Consider the following 20,076-nt stretch of genomic DNA (forward strand, 5'->3'; position numbering starts at 1 on the left):
TGTGCTGATGTAGGTTAATTGTGTACATGCCTTTTATTTTCCTGCATAAGTAAATTCCTGATTATACCTCTACTGCCATTCATTCCAATTAGACTGGTTTGGATGTCGCTATGACCAATATAGCTGTGATGTTCACACCTTTCTGGAAATTTGAGGGTTTATGACATAGCCCTTCTAGTAATTTAATAGGATCTCTATGTGAACCACCGTGTTGGTGTAAGACAAAATCTGAGAAACATTTCTATATTTAGCACCACGTAAGAGGCCACATACTGTGTTGTCATGGAAACAGAACACACTTCGGCGTTCTAGTTTATGCTGTGGAAGAGTATATTAATCAGACCTGTTGAATAATTCAGTATAGGAAGAACTATACCCACGCTCAGAGAGACTGGCTGAACTCTCAACTCCTCCATGCACAAAACGCTTACACAACTCAGATGTTCGCTGGCACTTGAAGAAAAAGAGGTAGTGCCTTAATGCGCAGACACACATTAAGGCTATAGCATATTCACACATGGCCCATACAACCTTCTATTAAACATTGTGTTTCTGTGTGTGTGAGAAAGAAGGAAATAAATATGTCCTAGAAGCTGTTTCTATTGGCCCTAAGTGCAGATGGGTATGTGCGACGCTTGATGGCTCCAGAACGAACACTGCAAGCAAATCCTGAAACGTCGATGTTTATGGAGAACTTATTTTTACCTCCCCTTCCTATTCCCGAGATATAACGGGAAATTTATAGTAACAAACAGACGCGCTTTTTCCGTTTACCCCGACCGCCACACCCCTTACAAGGGGAGGGGTTTAAACCCCGAGGCGTCGCTAGGAGAGGGGGAGGGGGACGAGGAGATGGGAGAGAGTGACAGTGACAAAGTGAAAAATTTGTTGGGAGTCCGAGAGAATAGCAGGACAGCGCCCATGCTGAAATAGGATAGGCCTAACTTTTTATCCTCACATCGAAACATCGGACTCTCGTGCTCCAGTCGGAATAGCGGCGATTGAAACGTCGGGTCCTATGGACATGTACGTAACAACAGCAACTTGTAAGAATAATTTCCCTTTCATTTTCTAATGGGGTGGGGGTTGCATCCATAGCGTAATTTACAGTTTACAGTGTTATTTTCGGCTTTCTCACACTCTTCCGCTATGTGGCAAAGTGACAGTGTGAGCCAGTGCTCATAAGTAGATGTTCTGGTAGGCTACTAAACGTTTTTAACTAGGCTTGGTTTTGTTCAAATTGAAAGAGTCATGTCATTTTCAAAACAAAAAAAAACATTCTACCGAGGGTTGGAAAATTTTGCCGGGATGGACGGAGATGTCATGCTGTGGTTATCACCCATATCGTGACCGACAATACATCCTACTTTTATTTTTTGGTGACACAGAGTTGAAAACATCCACAAACACTGGCTCATCCACAAACACTGAGTCCAGGATCTCGAGTTTACTGGGTGGCAAACTTTGAGGCCATGTTCCAACTCAGTGGAGCATCCTAAACGCTGCGTAAATGCGCTGTTTTGGAGTTGTTCGCCATGGCCTATGTCGTCCATGTATGTCTGTGTTTTTGACGATAATCCCGTAATCTCTAATCCAAAGTACTCCAAATGCTTTTTTTCACACCGCTGGTGTCTGTCAATCTGTCTATGGGTTTCTCTACATCTCTCCACATGGTGCTTCCTTTATAATCTGTGTTAAAGAGTTTATTCATGCAGGGGACCAGTCCCCATCACCACTACCCAGAATGTAACTTTTGCCACCATTGTCAAAACAGACAGCATGGCCCTGCTTGTGCAGTGGAGAATGGATTTGACAGAGCTCCACATACACAACAGTGCAAGGCCACTGTCTCACAGTGATGACCTTATGGTATCATTTAATTAATCTCTTCACTGACTACATTATTACTATAATCTATAATTCGAACCCTTTTAGGGAGATCGTTCACAAGAAGGCTAACAGTGTCTTGTAAATATTACAAAGTTACAGGGGAGTAAGACTTGCAGTAGGTTACAGCAGGATGGTCAAGAAATATTGGATGGTTTGCATAAAGTCCATGGAGTATGGCTTCGTGTGTTTGTGTGTGAGAGTGGCCTGCTGCTCATGCGCTGGCCTGCTGAGTGTGTGGGAACAGCTCTATGGAAACTCAGCCTCGTGGGGTAATTCTTACAGTCTGTCCTTTGTGTGCGAGTCGCCTGTGTAGAGGATTAATAATAGCTAATGATCCAATCAGCTGCTCACTAACACTGGTGAAGAAAGGGGTACACACACAGAAAAACATAAACATCACAAATATAGATCTACTGCAGTCTACACCTGGATCAAGAGGTGGCACTGGCAGGGATTGAGTTTCGTGATGTGTGTGTTTGGAAGAAAATGTCTGAGATTAGGTGTATGTGGGGGGGTGCTGTGTTTTGTGTATGTCTATGTTAGTGAATGTGTTGGCTGGTAAAAAAAAGAATCCATAAAATGTAATAAAGACTGCCTTCATTTATTAGATTTGTTACCCAAACCACACCTCTATCCAAAACTAAACCTGACCTTGACTAACCCAAGCTAATCCTCTCAGCGTCCGGCTTGGATTAAGGATTAAACTGGACGCTTGGAATTCATCATGGTCTAAGGATTTCACAATCTTAGACCAGAAATCACTTGGACAGTTCCATGTGTAACAGGGTTTTATTGGTGATTCCCCTTGCTACTTTATTGTTAAGCCAATGGGTTTTTGGTTTTAGTTTTGTCTTGCCGTCACCTACTCAACATGGCATCTTATTGGCTGGTTTGCGTAGCTTGCTTACGAGGGAGGATGTTTCATTAGAATCGTCCCAGTGAACAAGCACCAAACCAGCGGTAAGTTGTTGGTTGCAAAGCACTGTACATCAAAAGTGATTTTTATACTCCCAAGTGATGATTTAAGTGTACAATTTATATACATTTGTTTGTAAATGTTATTCGAACATCACACATAAGATGCAATGTTTTTTGGAGAATATTGGTTGTGCATTTTGGTTGTAAAGAATTCCCGCCAGTACTAGCTAGCAACTTACTGTGTCTGGTGGGGGGGGTTCATATATTTTGTACAGTGCGTGAGTGCAGAGTTGGATGGTGAGCCGTGCATTGCATGACGTGCAATTTTGTGCTGTTCCTACCAGGTACATTGTTAAAGATATTATATTGTATATTGTAATTGTATTATTATGGTAACTACATGGCCCAGTGAACAAGCACCAAACCAGCGTGCGTGAGTGCAGAGTTGGATGGTGAGCCGTGCATTGCATGACGTGCAATTTTGTGCTGTTCCTACCAGGTACATTGTTAAAGAATAAATCTCCATGACTGGTGCTACATGTTGGAATTCGTGTCGAGGATTGATTGTACACAACGCAAGAAGAGTACTGTTACAGTGGTGCCGTGACCGTTCTTCTGGATCGGATCATCCTTCGCTGGATTTCCATCTCAGAACTTCGCCGTGGTTGCCGTTGAAGAACCAGATAAAACGTTGCTGGTGCAGTATAGTGCGATATCGCATTTCGCCACAAGAGGGCGCCATCAACGTTTTATTATCGAAATTGATGATTTCTCTGGCTGAGACACTTCACAGATAAACGATATAACTTTTGTTACTTGTTTATTTGCAATTCTAATGTATATCTGATATAAGTAGGGTGAGTTTTACCTGTGTACTAGATATAGGTTCGATTTTGACGTGAGGTTAAAGAAAGAAATATATATATGCATTTTTTTTTGCTAGTTACATTTTTATTAGTGTGTTGATTTCCCATTGTTAAAATGGAAGGTGTTGGGAGAGGTAGGGGTTTCCTGTCATTTAATCTGTCACCATCTGTTGGTAGGGGTTCAGGCAAAATTCCAGTTGCTTCTACACCTATGCCTAAACTGGAGGGTTTTGGGAGTTTTGATGATAGTGTACCCATGGAAACGCCCAAGGATGTGTATGACAGAGTTTTGCCAAATACAGGGAGTGGGGAGGTCTCCATGGATTTCATAGCAGACATAGTACAGCAGATTGGTCATTCCATTGGGGAGAACATTGCCTCCTGTTTGGAGTCAAAGGCAATTGTTGGACATGTTGGGGACAATGTTATGGGGAATGCATGCAGCTCTAGGGGTTTGGATGTGTCCGGCCTGAACCTGGTATTGCAGTCTGATATCAGGGAACCGGTGTACTTTCGGGGGGATGGCTCTGAAAAGTGCACAGTGCATGAGTGGGAGGATATGGTCATGGTCTACATGCGTAAGAGGGATGTATCTGTGATGGACCAAGCTGTTGAGGTTATGGGTAGGCTTATGGGAAGGGCCCGCGATGTTGTTAAAGTGGGCATACGCAGCAATCCCTCCGTTGATTTATCTAAAGGCCCGAGTCCCATCTTTGACATACTGAAACAACATTTTAGTGACACTGCTTGTTCAAGCATGCCCCTCGCTGACTTTTATGCCACATTACCTCTGACTGATGAACAACCATTTGAATATTGGCTCAGACTGAACAGGGCTATGGAGGTTGCTGAAGATTGTCTAAAGAGACAGAAAAAACGTGTTGAAGACCCATCTCGTGAGCTCACAGTCATGTTCATCAGACACTGCCCTAACGCTGAACTGTCCCTTATCTTTAAGTGCAAGCCATTACAGCAGTGGACTGCTGCAGATGTTCATGAGAGGCTGGATGAATACAGGAGGGAGCAGAGGTACTCTCACGTATCTAAGGTGACCCCAGCCATCACAACAATGAAGCAGGAAGTTGGTGCTGTCATGCCGATCACCATGCCTGCTGTGAGGCCCAACATGGAAGTACCCAATACGTTGCCTTACCCAGCCCAAACTATTCAGGGCTCAGCTGAGCCGATGGAACGTATCCTTGCAATGCTAGAGCGTGTGCTGGAGCAGAGGCCACAACAGTCTGACCATAGGTTTCAGAAAGGGAATAGGAGCAAAGTGAAGTCTAATGGGCCATGTAACGTGTGCGGGGATGCTGGACATGATACTTACTTTCACTGCAGGGCCAATCACCTCTGCTTTCTTTGTCATGTAGCTGGCCACGCACGCTCTCAGTGCCCCAAGGCCGCAGCTCTGAGCACAGCTGGTGGAGTCCCTACAGTAACCACTGGTCAGCTCCCGGAAAACTAGTAGGCCTGCATGTAGAAGGGGAGAGTGTTGGGCCTTTTGTAGAGTCCCCATCGGTGAGAGCTGTTGATTTGGAGTCTGTATATAAAAGTGTTTGTGACGAAATGGAGACTGAGAAGAGTATCATAATGCAGAACACACAGAGGCTTTCCGCACATGATGATTTATTTTATGCCAAGGTGTTAATAGGAGGAGAAGTGGAAGTGAGAGCTATGCTTGACAGTGGATCCATGGCTTGTACCTTGAGCTCTAGGGTCTTACCTGAACTGTTGCGTGCAGGAGTGTTGAAAAGTCCATCATTGAGTCCTACAGAGGTAGTCTTGGTTGGTTGTGGTGGGTTGAAGACGAGGCCTTTGGGAGTATGTGAGCTGGAGATGGAGGTGTACGGATGTAGAGTTGCCGTGCCTACACTGGTGGTTGAAGGCCAGAGTGATGACCTCATCTTGGGCAGCAATCTCCTAAAGCACTTGATTTGCCACCTGAAGACGGATGGAGATCTCTGGAAGAGGGTTTATACTCCTGTGTGTGACGGGGGTGAGGAGAGCAAGCTAATCAATATGATGGCTAATGTGGAGCGATGGAGAGACAGTGAAGTACCTGACAAAGTTGGAACTGTGAGACTAAAAGGGGCGGTGACTCTAGAGCCTATGCAGGAGCACTTAGTCTGGGGCAGACTACGAAACACTCAGAATCTATCAGCGGGCAGTGCTGTTCTCATTGAGCCCAGCAGTTCAAGGTCAACACCAAGGTCAATACTGGTAGGGAGGACAGTAGCTCTATTGCGGGGGGATGGGTGGCTCCCTGTTAGAGTGATAAACCCTTCTCAGAAGACAGTGACTTTGAGACGAAACGCCACTCTAGCCGATGTCTTTCCTTGCATGGCTCTAGAGGACTTTGACTGTTCGTGTGTGAATGATGATTCATCAGCAGCTTTGCAGCAGCAAGTGCAGAGAACGGCTGATATACTCACTGACTGCCAAGATGACTTGACACTGACTGATGACGGTTCCAGCCAACTTCACGATACTGACGGACCTGACAGTTCAAGCGAACCTGAGGTCTTACGTGACTTAGGTTTGACTGATATTGATGTCAACTCCTGTCAAGCGTCTCCTGCTGGTAAGAAGAAACTCATCCAGCTCATAGCTGAGTACCAGTCTATTTTTTCCAGGCACAAGTTGGATTGTGGAAAAGCTTCCGGATGTCTTCACCGCATTCAACTGAGTGATGAGAAACCCTTTCGGATGCCCTACCGACGCCTTTCACCAAATCATTATGAGAAACTCAAACAAGCATTGAATGAGATGGAAGAACGTGAAATCATAAGGAAGTCTAGTAGTGAGTTCGCCTCTCCCCTTGTCCTTGTATGGAAGAAGTCTGGAGACCTGAGACTCTGTACTGATTTTCGTTTGCTCAATGCTCGCACCATCAAAGACGCCCACCCACTCCCTCACCAGGCTGACGCACTGGCTGCTTTAGGTGGAAATGCCTTTTTCTCGACAATGGACCTTACCTCTGGCTACTACAATGTGGAAGTGCATGAGGATGACCGGAGATTCACAGCTTTTACGTCGCCATTTGGATTGTACGAATACAATCGTATGCCACAGGGGTTATGTAATAGTCCTGCAACCTTTATGAGGATGATGCTAAACATCTTTGGAGATCAGAACTTTCTTAGCCTGCTGTGTTACCTTGACGATGTCTTGGTCTATGCGCCCACTGAAGATCTGGCTATACAGCGCCTGGAAATGGTTTTTGAGCGTCTCAAGGCTCACAACCTGAAGTTGGCGCCAAAAAAGTGTAACTTTCTGCAGAGGTCTGTGAAGTTTCTGGGGCATATCATTAGTGCGGATGGTGTAGCTACAGACCCTGAGAAGGTGAGGGCCATTACAGGAGTAACAGAAGCTGATCTAATGGAAGATGGCACTGACATTCCATCTCAGAAGAAATTGAGGTCATTCCTTGGGATGGTGGTGTATTATCAACAGTTCATTGAAGGTTGCTCGACCATTGCAAAGCCTCTCTTTGGATTGACTACTGGACACAAGGCTCCGCGCTGGAAAAAGAAGCGACGCTCACCTGTCAGGAAGTTGACGGCTGCCGACTGGACAACAGAATGCAGACAGGCCTTATTCCAGCTAAAGCAAGCCTTACTGGACCAGGTTTTGTTGGCCCACCCCAACTTCGAAAAACCCTTTCTACTCTCGGTGGATGCGTCCAGCAATGGCTTAGGTGCTGTGCTGTCCCAGGTGCAGGAACAGGGAGCTACAGCGAGACCTATAGCCTTCGCGAGCAAGTCCCTCAGTTATGCGCAGTCGAGGTATCCTGCACACAGGCTCGAGTTCTTTGCCATGAAATGGGCTATCTGTGACAAGTTCCACCACTGGCTACGGGGACAGCAGTTCACGGTATGGACAGATAATAATCCCTTGACATACATTCTGACCAAAGCAAAGCTTGATGCTTGTGAACAGAGATGGGTCGCCAAGCTGGCACCGTACGAGTTTGACATCAAGTACATCCCTGGAAAAATAAATGTTGTTGCAGATGCTTTGAGCAGAGAGCCCTTCGTACGACCCAGTGCACTCCATCGCCTGACAAGGGTCCCGTACGAGACCTTACTAGCTGAAGCCGACGCTGTGCGCACAGACAGAGTGCAAGATGTGTTTCGCTGGTCCAGCCACCCCTTTGACAAAGCCTCTGACTCCAACGAAGTGGTCATTAGCTGTCAGGCTACTGTTGACCCATCTGGTGCTTTATCAAGACATGAAGTTGCAGCTGTTCTTCATTCACACAGGTGCTGGGGGGATGAAGTGGGCTCACATGCACTGCTGTTGCCACAGCTTCCACAGGCTGTTATGCCATCAGAGCAGACCGATGTCGATGTTCTGCCACACGACCGACTGATGAGTAAGCAGCGTGATGACAACGTGATCAGCAGAGTGATCTTCTTTGTGGAGAGGGGGAGAAGACCATCCCGGAGAGAGCGTTCCCATGAGACTGTTGAGGTTTTGTGTCTTCTCAGAAGTTGGGACAAGTTGACCATGAAGATGGGTGTACTGTATCGTGTTTCAAGGAATGTGGTTACAAAGAGGAAAACGTATCTGTATGTGGTTCCAGCCTCCATGAAAGCAATGGTGTTGAAGGGTGTCCATGATGAAGCTGGTCACCAGGGCCAACAGAGAACAGTCTACCTGACAAGACAGAGGTTCTTCTGGCATGGCCTGGAGAGGGAGGTAAAAGCATATGTGAAGTGCTGCAGGAGATGCGTCGTGAGCAAGACTCCTGAACCGGAAGCGAGAGCTCCTCTTGAGAGCATAATAACAACTGAGCCTCTTGAACTAGTGTGCATAGACTTCTGGTCTGCAGAAGATTCTTCAAACAAGTCCTTGGATGTGCTCGTTGTTACTGACCACTTTACCAAATTGGCTCATGCCTTCTTGTGTCCGAACCAGTCTGCTAAGTCAGTAGCTCATCAGTTGTGGAACAACTATTTCTGTGTCTACGGGATGCCTCGCCGTATACATTCAGACCAGGGAGCCAACTTCGAGAGCGCTTTAATAGCCGAACTGTTGAGTGTTGCAGGTGTTCAGAAGTCTCACACCACGCCGTACCATCCGATGGGGAACGGGTCCTGCGAAAGGATGAATAGGACGTTGGGAAACATGATCCGGGCCCTGCCAACGAGAGCAAAGCACAGATGGCCTCAGGCGCTGAAGTCCCTCACGTTTGCGTACAATTGTACAATCCACGAGACCACAGGCTTTGCCCCTTTCCTGCTAATGTTTGGGAGGACGCCAAGACTGCCTGTTGACATAGTCTTTGGCTCTGTCATAGAGAACCCAGAAGTTGTCGACTATGACCAGTTTGTTCAGTCTTTGAGGAGAGATCTGAAAGAAGCCATGAATACAGCACAGGCATCTGCAGCGAAGCAGTTGAAGAGGCATGCTGACCTTTATGACAGAAGAGTCAGAGGAGCACCAGTGGAGATTGGTGATCGAGTGTTGCTGGCTAACAAGGTGGAGCGGGGAAAGCGGAAGCTCGCTGACCGTTGGGAGGATACTGTCTACCTTGTCACTGGGTTGAATGCTGACAGCCACACTTTTAAGATTCAGAACAGCTCCACTGGACGGGAGAAGACGGTACATCGCAACCTGATAATGCCAGTCAACTTCCTTCCTCTTCCCCATGCTGCCGTTGATGAGGGAACAGACATGTCTGGTTTAACAGAGTCTGAGGGCATGAATGACAGCCTTATGGTCTCAGCTGCCATGGACACTGCAGTGGATGATGATGCTGAGTACAGAACGAGAGTGTGGGTGTCAGAATTGCCTTCTGAAGGAACAGGTGACACAAGCCTGGAGGGTGATGTGCGATCCTTGGATGCTCAGGATATTCCACCTTTGGATTCTGTGGAAGATATACTGCAGCTGGAAGTTCTGCCTCGGTCAGAGAGTCTTCAAGAATCTGACCGAGACCGTAACAGTGTAGTGAGTGAGCTAATTGACCAGTCTATTTACGATATCCGTACTGACCTACCAAACTCGGACCATTCCTTACCTGATCAGTTACAGACGGACTGTGTTGACAGTCCCACTATTGCAACAGTACACAACACTGTTACCTCTTATGCAGTTGAAGGTAGTCAGGGTCGTATTAGGTCAAGGGCAGGAAGACTATTTAAACCAGTGTCAAGACTGATTGAGATTATGAATCAGCAGACAGTTAGCTCTTGAAGGTTTAATATGTGAATAGAGGGTCAATGGTATTGGCATCTTTTATTTGTTTTGCTTTTACATCATTGTGACCATGATTAGAGGTTGCAAGATGGTAATGTGACGGATATGATCAACTCTCTTATGGTAGTTTATTTTATTACTTGGATGTTTTAAAGTCACTGAGTGTACTTAACATGTAACAGGCATGTTTACCTATGAGGGCTAAGGGGATTGATCAACCGCTTTTCACTCTAATTCTCAAGGAGAATAGTCTAATGACTGGAATATTTAGTGACTGATTTAAAGCAGGGTCTGCATCCTTGATATACACAGCTTTACCTTTTAGTTTCTCTATTAGGTAGTATAAAAATATATCAATTTTTTTTTTTTTTCTCTGAGTTATTCTGTACATATGTTGAGTGTCTCTGTATCTGGTATGTTTGCACAGTGCCGTTTTGTATTTTTTTATTATTTTTCTTTGCAAGTGGAATTCAGTAGGGGGGAGTGTAACAGGGTTTTATTGGTGATTCCCCTTGCTACTTTATTGTTAAGCCAATGGGTTTTTGGTTTTAGTTTTGTCTTGCCGTCACCTACTCAACATGGCATCTTATTGGCTGGTTTGCGTAGCTTGCTTACGAGGGAGGATGTTTCATTAGAATCGTCCCAGTGAACAAGCACCAAACCAGCGGTAAGTTGTTGGTTGCAAAGCACTGTACATCAAAAGTGATTTTTATACTCCCAAGTGATGATTTAAGTGTACAATTTATATACATTTGTTTGTAAATGTTATTCGAACATCACACATAAGATGCAATGTTTTTTGGAGAATATTGGTTGTGCATTTTGGTTGTAAAGAATTCCCGCCAGTACTAGCTAGCAACTTACTGTGTCTGGTGGGGGGGGTTCATATATTTTGTACAGTGCGTGAGTGCAGAGTTGGATGGTGAGCCGTGCATTGCATGACGTGCAATTTTGTGCTGTTCCTACCAGGTACATTGTTAAAGATATTATATTGTATATTGTAATTGTATTATTATGGTAACTACATGGCCCAGTGAACAAGCACCAAACCAGCGTGCGTGAGTGCAGAGTTGGATGGTGAGCCGTGCATTGCATGACGTGCAATTTTGTGCTGTTCCTACCAGGTACATTGTTAAAGAATAAATCTCCATGACTGGTGCTACATGTTGGAATTCGTGTCGAGGATTGATTGTACACAACGCAAGAAGAGTACTGTTACACATGGTGATTGTCACGTTCCTGACCTATTTATGTTAGTTTTTGTGTGTTAGTTGGTCAGGACGTGAGGTTGGGTGGGCATTCTATGTTATCTGTTTCTATGTTGGTTTCGGTTTGCCTGGTATGGCTCTTGATTAGAGGCAGGTGGTTTGCGTTTGCCTCTAATTAAGAGTCATATTTAGGTAGGGCATTCTCACTGTTTGTTTGTGGGTGATTGTCTCCTATGTCTGTATGTATGTTCGTACCACATGGGACTGTAGCGTTTGTTTGTTTGTTTCGTTTCGATGTCGTCCGTTTCCTGTACGTAAGTTTATGTTTAGTTATGTAAGTTTATGTTCAGGTTTCGTTCAACGTCGTTTTCTTGTTTTGTAGTTTGAAAGTGTTTTGTTTCGTTTCGTGTTGCCATCATCGTTGTTAAATAAAGATGGCTTATTTCCCAAAGCCTGCGTTTTGGTCTGAGGATCCTTCTCTCCTCACCTCATCCGAGGATGAGGAGAGCGTCACCCGTTACAGTGATGGTTGATGTTGCATGTGTACATTATATTATTGTACATTAAATAGGCTTCAAATTAAGATTATTTTAGTTTATCTGTCCATCCGTCCTTCTCTCTCTTTCTGACAGCCACTTACTCTCTCACAGAAACACCCAACCACAAACATGCAGGGTGGAGTAAGGGTAACTAACACTGTTTGGGATAGCAATTGGTAGTAAGTGGTTTGAGTGTTCTGAGTGTTCTCAGCTCACTTACTGAACCTTTGTGTTAATTTAGGTTTGGCCTTCGCTATTAAGATCAAGTTTAGCCTTTAATCCTTTTGTGTTACTGTCTTATCATAGCTAAGACACTTACCCTGTGGGGTGGCTGTAATGCTTATTACACTCTGTTCTTGGAGAAGCTCTGTTCATGGTGACTACATGTGGCTGGTGTCTTGCTTGTTTAGACTGTTATTGTACTCTCTTTTCCAGAGTACTTCGACCAGAACATTTTGTAGTGTGTGTAATGCATATGGCACAGTGGACACACATGCAATCTAACAAATGCCTTGAATATATTAGCAGGAGGAAGAGTGGCAGTTTTACACTCTTTCACACACGCCTACTCATATGTGTACACTTGCACACACAGATGGTTTTATACTCCTGGCCCAAGCTCCTCTGTAGAATTTCCTGTGTAGTCAGCCATCAGACTTCCTGTATTCAGGATTGGATGCAAAGGGGGATGAGGTGGGGTGGGGTGGGGTGGGGTGGGGTGGTAATGGGGAACAGGAAAGGAAAGGAGAGAGGAAGCACAAGCACAGAGTGTTTGCTGGAGTCAGTGTTGGTTGTTGAGCTATGTACAATGCAGCCACATAGCATTGGACACGACACAGCAGACAAGCTCTTAGGGAAGGAGGGGAAGTAAGTGAGTGGGGGCTAGGCTACGGTCTGTTAAATGGCTCTCCTTCCCGATACGCATTTTGTCTTCTGCAATATCACTTATCTAGTCCTTTCTCATCAACGGTCATAACTTGTTCTCAACTAGCTTACCTGGTTAAATAAAGGTTAAATTAAAAAAATGAAGGAAAGGATGCTTTTGAAAATAAGCCATGGAGTATGGTAGAGAGTAAGGGGAGAAAGAGAGTGTGTGTGTGCAACCTGTAATGTCTTCCCTCCTGTTCCTTTACATACAGGACGTGTCCTAGGATCTGTGGAAGCCACCCCACCGTGCTAAGTCCTCCCAGCATGCAGTAGGGGCAGTCCACCTTAACTCCACAGGTAAGACACGCACACATAGACAGACTCTCCACACCTGAATGCTGTAACACACTGACGGCTGGCACACAGACAAAAGCAAGTCCATCCTGCAGTGTCTGTGAACTGTGACCTTATCTTCCTCATTGAGCCAAATCTACTCATTGGCAGTCGTGTGTCTGGCTGCCTGTGTGTGTACTAGTCACTTATCCTCTTCACCCCCTGTGGAGTACGAAGCCACTACGAGCAAACACCATTGCATGTGTGTGTTATTGTCTCTCTCTTAATCTTCAGTACTCCACTATGTCTATTACAAAGTATCTTTCTCTCTCTGTGTTAAGTTCACAGCATTGCCCTCTAAAGAACCAGGATGTTTACAGGTTCTACCAAGAACCCAACCCCTAAAATACCTCAGCCTGAGCGGCTGGACGAGGTGTACTCTGCACTGAGGAGAGGCCTACAGTGAGTACACACACACGCACGTACGACTGGCCTGGCTGTTGTAGCAGACAGGTCAACAGCGAGACAGGAAATGGTTCAAAGTGAAACAGGAAATGACATCACAATGCTGTGTTCTCAGGTCATTCCTGCAGGTCCACCAGCTGGAGCTGGACAGCCTGGGGCAGCAGATCAGAGAGAGCAAGAGAAATGGCCGTCTGGTGAGAACACACACCACTTATCACACCAGTACTAACCCATCATCACCACACTAGCTAATGCCACTCGCAACATCCGATTTAGGGGACGTTTAATTTCTCAGGACAGTCTGTTAGAGTAATACTGTGTGCAAGGTGATGTTAACTGTTATATGCCTCCCTTCCTCTCTCTGCAGGGGTCTCTGTATGAGTTGGATAAGGTGGGTTTCAATCACACCAGGGGAGATGACTGTATTAATTCACAACTCTATTAATAAACTAATGAATATGTACATTTTGGGGTGATTTAATTACTGAATAACTTGTCTTTGATCTTTGTGCTTTATCAGCAAGTGAAGGCCATAGAGAGATTTATGCGTCGGTTAGAGTTCCACCTCAGCAAGGTATGACTTTAAGTGTGTGTGTGCATCTGCAGTGCAGTAAGATACCGGTTAGCCATACATTTGTCATAGTGTTGTCATAATGTTGTAACTACGAGTAAACTCTGTTTTGTTATAGTGTAACCATCTCTAATACTTTTTGGTAGCAGATTAAGGAGCTTTACAGGTCTGCATCACCATAGTGTTTCTGCACAGCTGTAATGTTGCTGTAACGTTCCAGGTAGAGGAGCTGTACGATGCTTACTGTATGCAGCGGCGGCTGCGGGATGGGGCCAGCAAGATGGTGGCAGCCTTTAACGCTGCCACAGGGAGCAAGGAGGCACGGGAGAGCCTGAATGAGGCCAACAGGGGCTACAGGGAGTACACTGAGGTAGGGGGCAGGGGCTTATGTGTACACTGGGGAGACATGTTAGAGAACAAGGCTATTCACTCTTTCATAGAGCCTTTTAACGTTTAAAACAGCCGTTTACAGAATGGAAAGTAAGGAAAAGTAAGTCTTGAAATAAGTAACTTATCAGAAATAAGAGTTTGACCGCAATGTCATGTTGCTCTGACAACAAAGATCACAGATTATTATTGATATGAATGACTCATTCTCTCTCTCTCGCCTCTCTCTCTTGTGTCTCTCTCTCTCTCTCTGCAGCACATGTGTTCCCTGGAGAGTGAACTGGAGAACCAGATGGGAGAGTTTCACATCAAGATGAAAGGTGAGTCATTTTCTCACCCTCCACTTACCCCCTCTTCTCCCACCAATTTATTCTGGCCCTCAATCCCATCTGTTCTTACCACCTCCTCGCTCTCTTTCTCTCTCTCATTCTAGTGTTCTCCCTGTGTGCATATGTTATGTGCTGTAACTGTGTGTCTCTTGTATTGCAGGTCTGGTTGGCTATGCACGGTTGTGTGCAGGAGACCAATATGAGGTGAGAATAACTGATGGACACACACTCACCTACACTGACACATACACACATACAGTATGCGCGCACACATGAGGCACTGATGGTACCCTTGACCCCCCTAGGTCCTGATGCGTTATGGGCGTCAGCGCTGGCGGATGAAAGGTCGTGTGGAGGTCAGCAGTAAACAGGTGTGGGACAGTGAGGACAACGTCTTCCTGCCTCTCATCACAGAGCTCCTGTCAATCAAGGTGAGAAAGCCCTTTGGATGGAGCATAATAGTGTTTATGATCAAATCAGTATTTACTGTAATTAACTCTGGATAAAGGTGTTTGTGTTTATAATAACATATAGATATTATAAAAATGTTTATAATAACGATATGTTATTACTGTATTGCCATGTTATTATCACATTATTGTACACAAACAGCAAAAATATCCAAAACTTAACAATGGTCCTAAAAAACATCACTTGCCACCACCATTCAACTGACTGTGGTTGTTTGTCCGTTATGGTTGCCAAGGTGACTGAGCTGAAGAGCTTGGCCAATCACGTGGTGGTTGGCAGCGTGTTCTGTGAGACACTCGACCTGTTCTGTCCGCTGCCTCAGACGGTTGCCGTGGATATCAACGACTTGGGGACAGTAAAACTGAACCTAGAGGTCAACTGGAGGTCAGTCTCACCTCAATCATCCCTCTTTACCACTTCATCCCCGTCTCACCTCCCTCCACCTCAACCCTGTTCCACCTTTATCTACCTCCCCATTCTATTGGTGATTGCCAAACCAGGCCATTTGTGAAGAGAATGATTACTGTTTGTGTTACGACTGACTCATACGTTTGTCAGTAGTAATAACACACGATACAGCTGTTTCTATAATATACATCTCTAATGTAATTATATTGCCCTCTCTCACTTTCTCTCTCGCTCTCTCACACACTATCCTTCTCTCTCTCTCAGTCCGTTTGATAAAGATGACCAGACCTCGACCTCCAGTACGGTTTCCAAGCGCTTTTTGTCCAATCAGAGCCCTCCAGACACACCTTCCATGCGCGAGCAGGTGTTTTATGTGAGTCATACCTTGTCCTCCCTGCCTCTCTCCCCAGCTTTAACCTATGCTTAAGTCAGCAGTTCATATTTGGCTGGAAAACCTAAATATTGTATTGTTTTATTGTTGTTATTATAACCATTGATTACTACTTGCTATTATTAGTTTGTTCTGTTTCAGCTGCTCCCTGGCTGCTGTGTTTGTAGGGGTAGAAGTGGTGTGTGTGATTGTAGTAGAGGTGTGTGAGTGTATCAGTGAGCTGTGTAGGAGAGGAGTGTGTGAGCGTACAAGATCGGGTTGTGGACCGTGTGAGTGTATTGGTGAGCAATGTAAATGTAGGAGAGAAGTGTGTGAGGATAGGAGTGAGTTGTGTGAAGAGTGGAGATCTGGTTGTGGAGTGAATGAGGGTACCAGTGATATGTGTGAGACCAGAAATGAGTATGAATGTAGCTGTGGTTCTCTTAGCTGTTTAATAGTGGTTGAGTAGTAGTCCAATTTCTCCCTCCTCTTCCTCGCTGCGCTGAAGAGCATTTCTCCTCAGAGCAGGGCCAGACTGGGCCAACGTTGGTCAACATTGGAAGTGTTCCGTGACACCTTGGCGGACAGGCTCTCTCCACCCAGCCGCGTCCACTCACAGTTGGTGTGTGGCTGCATACAGTTGAAGAAGTGTGGTTGTCTGTAGTTGAAATATGGTGGTCGGGTTAGTGTGTGGTGGTTTGTAGTCAAGTCATGATTTTCAGTGTTCTGTACTTGGTAAATGTGAACTAGCCAGTGAGTGAGCCTTGGTCCATGTAGTCTGATCATTGCAATTTAATGAAATGCAGTGTCATCTACGGAATTTGATTATTTTATTCTTCAGATATATTGAAAATCATGTTTGTATTTAAAGTGTACAGTTCTGGTATAATTGTTCTGTCATTAATGGTGTTTTAGCCAAGTTAAGTGTATGACAGTAACACCAGGTCATCAAAATAGGAATTTCAATTCTCCTTTCCAGATGGAAATAAATATATTTTTGTTTTCCATATTTTGTCAGATGGACTTGGCTATTATTGATGATATCTTTCTCTCTTCCTCTGCCCCCACCCCTTCCCTCTCTCATTTATCATTCTCTGTAGTCTCTATTGAGGAGACCAGGGGAGCTGGAGAATGGAACAGTCTGGTCAAACTCCTCTGAATCATCAGACGACTCTTCCAGCCCAGCCATGGGACACACACACAGGATGATGGCCACTCACAGCCTGCAGACCACACCCACTGTCCAGATCTCCTTCTACCCCCGCCAATCAAGCGTCTCTACCCCATCCCTCTCGTCCAATCATGAGGAAGGGGAGCCAGGCGCCACCAAGGGATTTGGCGAAACAGACTCTGTGAAGTGTACACTGCTGAATGGCCATTTGAAGTGTTCTCGATCCCTCAGCCATATCAGTGAGAGAGCCATAGACTGTGCTTCGACGAACAGGTTGTCTGACCAATCAGTTGAGTCCTCTGAAACGCCAGAGCCACTACCCCGCTTAGACCTTGAAGTCTCCTGTATGGCTTCTCACTGCTCTAACCAAGACATGCATGAAGTCTTGGACTTGCCTGAATCTGGGGGCCCAGAGACATGTGTTTCAACCCCAGTGGATCAGGGTGATGCTCCTCCGGCCTCAACACTACAGGCTGAGAAGCCTAGGGCTGGAGTAGAGCCTCTTCCCACAGACTGTGTACTGGGAGAGGGACTGAGGGAGGAAAAGTCCTCCACGGAACACAATCACAGACTCCAATCTACCCAGCCACAAGAGCTAACACTACCAGAAGAGACAGTGACTGTGAGTGTATGTGACAGGTGTGTGGGTAGACATGTAATTGTGTGATGTGTGTACTAAGTCTCTTTCCTCCATAGGGTCGATCTCACAGTCGGTCCTCCAGCTTCACTCAGGAAGTTGAGACTGCCATGGAGAGCTTTGATTTTCTCAACTGCTCTGACCTTGATGATGAAGAAGAGGAGAAAGAACAAGAGGAAGAAGATGAACAGGAGAGGGATGATAAGGAGAAGGGACAAGAGAAGGAAGACAAGACAAGAGACTCTGCTGATAGGTCAGCATTCTCTTCTCTTATGTATCAGGCTCTAACTGAACTCATCCTGCCATCTAGTGTTTGGAAAGCGGAAACACGTGAATTTAGTTGTCTGGATGGTGGATTTAGTTTGCAACTTCACCCAGTATTATACATAGTGCTGTTTTCTAATGCTGTACTCTCACACTTCTTTGAATGTGCCAAAATCCTTCATATCCATTTCATAAGACAGAACTGTTTGCTCAATATTTTGTATTACACAGAGTGAGTCAGAGTCTGTGTGTATGTCAGATTAAGTGTCAGATTGTGGTCTGTAATATTCTCCTTTTTGCTTTCCTCAGCAGTGATGAGTGTGAGGACAATGTTATAGAAATCATTGTCGAGGCCCCTGAAGGGTTCCGGAATGAGGACTGTCCTCCTCTAGATGCAGACTGCAGCTCTGAGGTAATGATCATGGGTTTATGCATGTATAATTAGTGCCTTAGATTTCAGTGTTCTAAACTGTAGACAAGTTTGCATGTAAAATGTACGTAGGAGGAGGAGAGTAGCGAGCAGCTGCAGGCCTCCAGTGAGACAAGGGACGAGCAGGAGGAAGAAAAGGAGAAGGAGAAAGTGGAAGACAAGAAGGAGGAGGAGCAGGTTACAGAGAAGGACATCCCTGCCAGGCAGGAACATGGTGAGAGGGGAGGGTCAAAACAGGGGAAACTGCTAACTTGAGTGATTTGAAGTGTGAGTGCTGTTGATCGAGATGTGTGTAATTTGTATAGACAGTGCATTTGGAAAGTATTCAGACCCTTTCACTTTTTCCACATATTGTTACGTTACAGCCTTATTCTATTTTTTGGGGGGTACAAATGTATTAAAAATAAACAACTCATATTTACATAAATATTCAGACCCTTTACTCAGTACTTTGTTGAAGCACCTTTGGCAGCGATTAGAGCCTCGAGTCTTCTTGGGAATGACGCTACAAGTTAAATAAAGGTTGCCCGGTTAAATAAAAAGGAAAGTCAGTTTGGCCAGCTCTAGGAAGAGTCTTGGTGGTTCCAAACTTTTTCCATTTAAGAATGATGGAGGCCACTGTGTTCTTAGGGACCTTCAATACTGCGAACAATTCCTTCGACCTCTTGGCTTGGGTTTTGCTCTGACATGTACTGTCAACTGTGGGACCTTATATAGACCGGTGTGTGCCTTTCCAAATCATGTCCAATCAATTGAATTTACCACAGGTGGACTCCAATCAAGTTGTAGAAACATCAAGGATGATCAATGGAAACAGGATGCACCAGAGCTTAATTTCGAGTCTCGTAGCAAAGGGTCTGAACTTAAGTGAATAAGTTATTTCTGTTTTTTTATTTTTGATAAATTAGCAAAAAATTCTAAAAACCTGTTTTTGCTTTGTCATTATGAGGTATGGTGTAGATTGACTGGAAAAAATATTTCATCAATTTTAGAATAAGACTGTAATGTAACAAAATGTGGAAAAAGTCAAGGTGTCTGAAAACTTTCTGAATGCACTGTATTGATTGTGGAGTTGTCATTGGTGGAGAGTAAGTTGTATTTATGCTTCATGCAGGTGATGAGGCATCCTGTGATGAGGAACCCCGCTCCACCCCCAGCAGTATGGCCACCACTGTCCTTTAACATAATGGAGATGCCACTTCCTCAGACCATTATCAGATGCCATCCTAATCCCACCACTCTCCTAAGAGATCCTTACCATTTCACCACTAACAGATCAAAGAGACCCGCTCCTCTTCTAGATCAGACAAGTGATTTCGGCCATGTGGGGGGAGATTGCGCAAATGAACAGAAATATATTTGCTTCCCTCTCTCCACTCGTGAATGAAAACATTAATGACTATTGTTGTCCACTCATCCAAAGGCCACACATACGCACACAGTCACCTTACAGTGAAGATAGACATCTTTAATCTAATGGAGTCTCTTCAATCAGAAAGTGCCTTAAGTTACAGAAAGGGGGATTGTCAGTTAACAAATACATGAAGAAAATGAACTTTTATTACGAACCAGAGAAGAATATCAATGAGTATACAGAGTTTTGATACATTGTTTATTTTTAGGATGACTTACAGATTGTGCACAATAAAAAATACAATTATTTACTGTTTCATATAAATAAATAATGTTCAGCAAATATGTTGCCTGCTCTCAATTTTTTAAACTTTATTATAAAAAATCTGTTG

The 20,076-nt window shown here is 44.8% G+C and overlaps 1 protein-coding gene across 3 annotated transcripts; it reads left to right on the forward strand.

Moving 5' to 3' along the window:
- The first annotated feature begins 598 nt into the window (after positions 1–598).
- Positions 599–20,027, forward strand: LOC129834512 (rho family-interacting cell polarization regulator 1-like). 3 transcript variants are annotated; one of them, XM_055899571.1, is made up of 17 exons: positions 599–1,046; positions 12,768–12,852; positions 13,170–13,290; positions 13,409–13,487; positions 13,661–13,684; positions 13,814–13,867; positions 14,085–14,234; positions 14,508–14,571; positions 14,741–14,784; positions 14,886–15,011; positions 15,287–15,435; positions 15,724–15,832; positions 16,930–17,622; positions 17,697–17,890; positions 18,214–18,313; positions 18,404–18,545; positions 19,446–20,027. In XM_055899571.1, exons 3-17 carry the CDS (start codon positions 13,199–13,201, stop codon positions 19,511–19,513), a joined length of 2,088 nt encoding a protein of 695 aa, XP_055755546.1. In that variant the 5' UTR covers positions 599–1,046; positions 12,768–12,852; positions 13,170–13,198; the 3' UTR covers positions 19,514–20,027. The 3 variants fall into 3 exon arrangements, with proteins under 3 accessions (XP_055755546.1, XP_055755544.1, XP_055755545.1); XM_055899569.1 differs by having other exon boundaries at positions 620–1,046; positions 18,211–18,313; XM_055899570.1 differs by having other exon boundaries at positions 620–1,026; positions 18,211–18,313.
- The last annotated feature ends 49 nt before the right edge of the window (positions 20,028–20,076 follow it).

Source organism: Salvelinus fontinalis, chromosome 35, assembly GCF_029448725.1.
Source record: "Salvelinus fontinalis isolate EN_2023a chromosome 35, ASM2944872v1, whole genome shotgun sequence".
Taxonomy (NCBI): domain Eukaryota; kingdom Metazoa; phylum Chordata; class Actinopteri; order Salmoniformes; family Salmonidae; genus Salvelinus; species Salvelinus fontinalis.

Coding starts and splice junctions, on each gene's coding strand:
- LOC129834512 (XM_055899569.1), top strand. CDS start 13,199: ATGTTTACAGGTTCTACCAAGAACCCAACCCCTAAAATACCTCAGCCT. Junction 15,833..16,929: donor TGCGCGAGCAGGTGTTTTAT/GTGAGTCATACC, acceptor CATTCTCTGTAG/TCTCTATTGAGGAGACCAGG. Junction 17,623..17,696: donor TACCAGAAGAGACAGTGACT/GTGAGTGTATGT, acceptor TTTCCTCCATAG/GGTCGATCTCACAGTCGGTC.